The sequence below is a fragment of the Miscanthus floridulus genome, chromosome 12, assembly GCF_019320115.1.
Source record: "Miscanthus floridulus cultivar M001 chromosome 12, ASM1932011v1, whole genome shotgun sequence".
Taxonomy (NCBI): Eukaryota; Viridiplantae; Streptophyta; class Magnoliopsida; order Poales; family Poaceae; genus Miscanthus; species Miscanthus floridulus.
This window is the reverse complement of record NC_089591.1, coordinates 82,253,971-82,257,650: the sequence shown is the minus strand read 5'-3', so window position 1 is coordinate 82,257,650 and position 3,680 is coordinate 82,253,971. Positions and strand designations below refer to the sequence as shown.

At 55.2% G+C, this 3,680-nt stretch overlaps 1 protein-coding gene across 1 annotated transcript; it reads right to left on the bottom strand.

The window, feature by feature from the left end:
• Positions 1–2,796: 2,796 nt before the first annotated feature.
• LOC136496251 (uncharacterized) lies at positions 2,797–3,099 on the bottom strand. The gene has a single exon (XM_066491918.1). The coding sequence runs from the start codon at positions 3,097–3,099 to the stop codon at positions 2,797–2,799; it is 303 nt and encodes a 100-aa protein (XP_066348015.1).
• Positions 3,100–3,680: the final 581 nt, after the last annotated feature.

The following is a 3,680-nucleotide window of genomic DNA, read 5'->3' as shown; positions in this document are numbered from 1 at the left end:
CGGCTGGGAGTTGTTCTTAGGCTCTAGAGCATAGCAGGGAGCTCGATGACCCAGCGTGCACCGAACTTGTTCAATCGGTTGAAGATCCTAGGCTTGAGGCCTTGGAGGAGCATGCCATTTGCGCACTCGACCTACCTATTTGTCCGGGGGTGCGCGACGGCTGCCCAATCGATCCGGATGTGTTGCTCATTGCAGAATCGAATGAACTTCCTGCCAGTGAACTATGTGTCGTTGTCTATGATGATGGAGTTCGGTACCCCAAAGCGATGGATGATATCGAGGAAGAATAGCACGGCCTGCTTAGATTTGATCATGGAGATCAGCCGAGCTTCGATCCATTTGGTGAACTTGTCTATGGTGACAAGTAGGTGTGTAAAGCCCCTAGGCGCCTTTTTAAGAGGTCCAACCAGATCGAGCCCCCAGACCACGAAGGGCCACGTGATGGGGATCATCAGGAGTGCCTGGGCCAGGAGATGAGTCTGCCGAGCGTAGTACTGGCACCCTTCGTAGGTGTGTACGATCCGCTCGGCGTCGGCCACTGTTGTGGGCCAGTAGAAGCCTTGTTGGAACGCGTTCCCAACCAAGGTCCTTGGCACGGCATGGTGACCGCAGACCCCGCCGTGAATGTCGGCCAACAGAAGCTTGCCTTGTTCGGAGGGAATGCAGAGCTGCAGGACCCTAGTGTGGCCCTGTTTGTAGAGTTCGCCGTCTACAAGGACGAAGGACTTGGCGCGGCGTGCGAGCTGTCGAGCTTCCATCTTATCAGTTGGCAGAGTGTCGTGGAGGAGGTACTCAAGGTAGATTGTTCTCCAGTCGTTCGGAGGGTCAGGTATTGGGTCCTCTTCAAGCTCCATGACCTCGGGGTCAGACGGAGCGGTCAGTGGATCGGCCCCTGGGGCTGGACTAGATGGGCCTCCGTTGGCCATTTTTGACCCCTCGTAACGGACCAAGGGCTTGTGCTGATCTCTGGCGAAGACACCGGTCAGTACTGGCTCTCGGCCAGACGCTGCTTTTTGTTAGTGCGTCGGCCGCTTCATTGAGGCACCTCAGGATGTGGTTGAGTTCCAGGCCGTCGAACCTATCTTCCAACCGTCAGACCTCTTGGTAGTACGTGGCCATCTTGGCGTCGTTGCAGTTTGACTCCTTCATGACCTGATTGACGATCAGCTAGGAGTCACCTCAAATGTCGAGGCGTCGAATGCCCAACTCGATGGCGATTCATAGGCCGTTGATGAGTGCTTCATATTCAGCCACATTATTGGACGAGGAAAAATGGAGATGAACCATATACCTTATTCAGACCCCAAGGGGTGATACGAAGACCAGCCCCGCACCGACGCCTTTCTTCATCAACGACCCATCGAAGTACATTGTCCAGTACTCTTGATCGATGACCGCTGGTGGTGTTTGGATTTCGGTCCACTCTGCGATAAAGTTAGCCAACACCTGGGACTTGATCGCCATTCGGGAGGCATATGTAATGCCTTGATCCATCAGCTCGAGCACCCACTTTGCGGTTCTTCCTGTGGCATCCTGGCTACGGACGATTTCGCCGAGGGGAAACGATGTAATGACTGTCACGGGGTGTGACTCGAAGTAGTGACGTAGCTTCCTTTTGGCGATGAGGACGGTGTATAGGAGCTTCTGGATCTAGGAGTAGTGGGTTTTTGAGTCGGATAGTACCTCGCTGATGAAGTACACGGGGCGCTGGACCTTGAGTGCGTGCCCCTCTGCTTCCCATTCTACTACCAGGGCAGCACTAACCACCTGGGTGGTGGCCGCTACGTATAGCAAGAGTGCCTCTCCATCGCTTGGGGGGACTAGGATCGGGGCCTTCGTCAGAAGCAGCTTGAGCATGTCAAGTGCCTTCTGGGCCTCGGGCGTCCACTTGAAGCGGTCGGCCTTTTTCAAAAGGCGGTAAAGGGGGAGACCTTGTTCGCCGAGGCATGAGATGAATCGGCTGAGAGCGGCAAGGCACCCTGTGATCCGCTGGACCCCCTTTACGTTCTGGATCGAGCCCATGTTCGTGATGGCTTAAATTTTGTCTGGGTTGGCTTCGATGCCGCGCTCGGAGACGATGAAGCCGAGCAGCATGCCCCTCGGGACCCCAAAAACGCACTTCTCGGGGTTGAGCTTGATACCATTTGCCCAGAGTTTCGCAAAGGTTTGCTCGAGATCAGCAATGAGGTGGTCAGACCGTTTGGACTTCACCATGATGTCGTCGACATAGGCCTCAATGGTTCACCCGATGAGGTCTCCGAAGCATCTGAGCATACATCACTGGTATGTCGCCCTAGCGTTTTTCAAACCGAACGGCATTGAGACGTAGCAGAACGATCCAAAGGGAGTGATGAAAGAGGTGGCAAGTTGGTCAGACTCCTTCATCGCAATTTGATGGTAGCCGGAGTATGCGTCAAGGAAGCAGAGGGTTTCGCACCCTGCGGTGGAATCGACTATTTGATCTATGTGCGGCAAAGGAAACGCCTTGTTGAGACTGGTATAGTCAACACACATCCTCCATTTCCCGCTTTTCTTTCGAACAAGGACGGGGTTTGCCAGCCAGTCTGGGTGGTGTACCTCCTTGATGAATCCGACAGCCAATAGTTTGGCTATTTCTTCACCGATGGCCCTGCGCTTCTCTTCGTCGAAGTGGCGCAGGCGTTGTTTCACTGGCTTGGAGCCTGGATGGATTTTTAGGGTGTGCTCGGCGACCTCTCTTGGAATGCCTGGCATATCCGAGGGTTTCCACACAAAGATGTCTTTGTTGTCGTGGAGGAAGTCGACGAGCGCGTTTTCCTATTCGGGGGAGAGCATGGTGCCAATGCACACCGTTTTTCCCTCGGGGCTGCTGGGGTCTACGATGACCTCTTTGGAGCCTTCTACCAATTTGAACAACCTGGCCGCTTTCTTGGTGTCGGGCACCTCTTCGGTGACCTTTTCCCTGAGGGCGGCGAGTTCCTCGGAGGCGACGGTTGCTGTGGCATGGCCGCAGCACTCGACCTCGCATTCGTAGGCCCACTGGAAGGAGGTGCCGATGGTGATGACCCCATGGGGGCCCGACAGCTTCAGTTTGAGGTACGTATAGTTGGGAACGGCCATGAACTTCGCATAGCATGGTCGTCCTAAGATGGCGTGGAATGTTCCGGGGAACCCTACCACGTCAAAGGTGAGGGTCTCAGTCCTGTAATTGGACCGATCCCCAAAAGTGATGGGTAGATCGATCTGCCCGAGTGGTACGGCCTGTTTGCTAGGCACGACGCCGTGGAAAGGCGCTCAGATGGGGCGGAGGTTCATCCGGTCGACACCCATCTCGTCGAAGGTTTTGGCGTATATGATGTTGAGGCCACTGCCCCCATCCATCAGTACTTTGGTGAGTCACTTTGGGCCGATGATTGGGTCGACAACAAGCGGGTACCTTCCCGGGTGTGGGACGGTATCTGGATGGTCGGTCCGGTCGAAGGTTATGGCGGATTCTAACCATCGGAGGAAGGCAGGCATGGCCGGTCCGGCTGTATAGACCTCACGGCGCGTGACCTTCTGACATCACTTGGAGTCGTAGGCCATCGATCCCCCAAAGATCATAAGGGCACAATTTGGTGTTGGGAAGGTTTCGTCCTTCTCCTCCTCATCGTCTACGATGGGGATAGGTGCCTTCCCCTGCTCCCCTTTGTTGGCGTTCC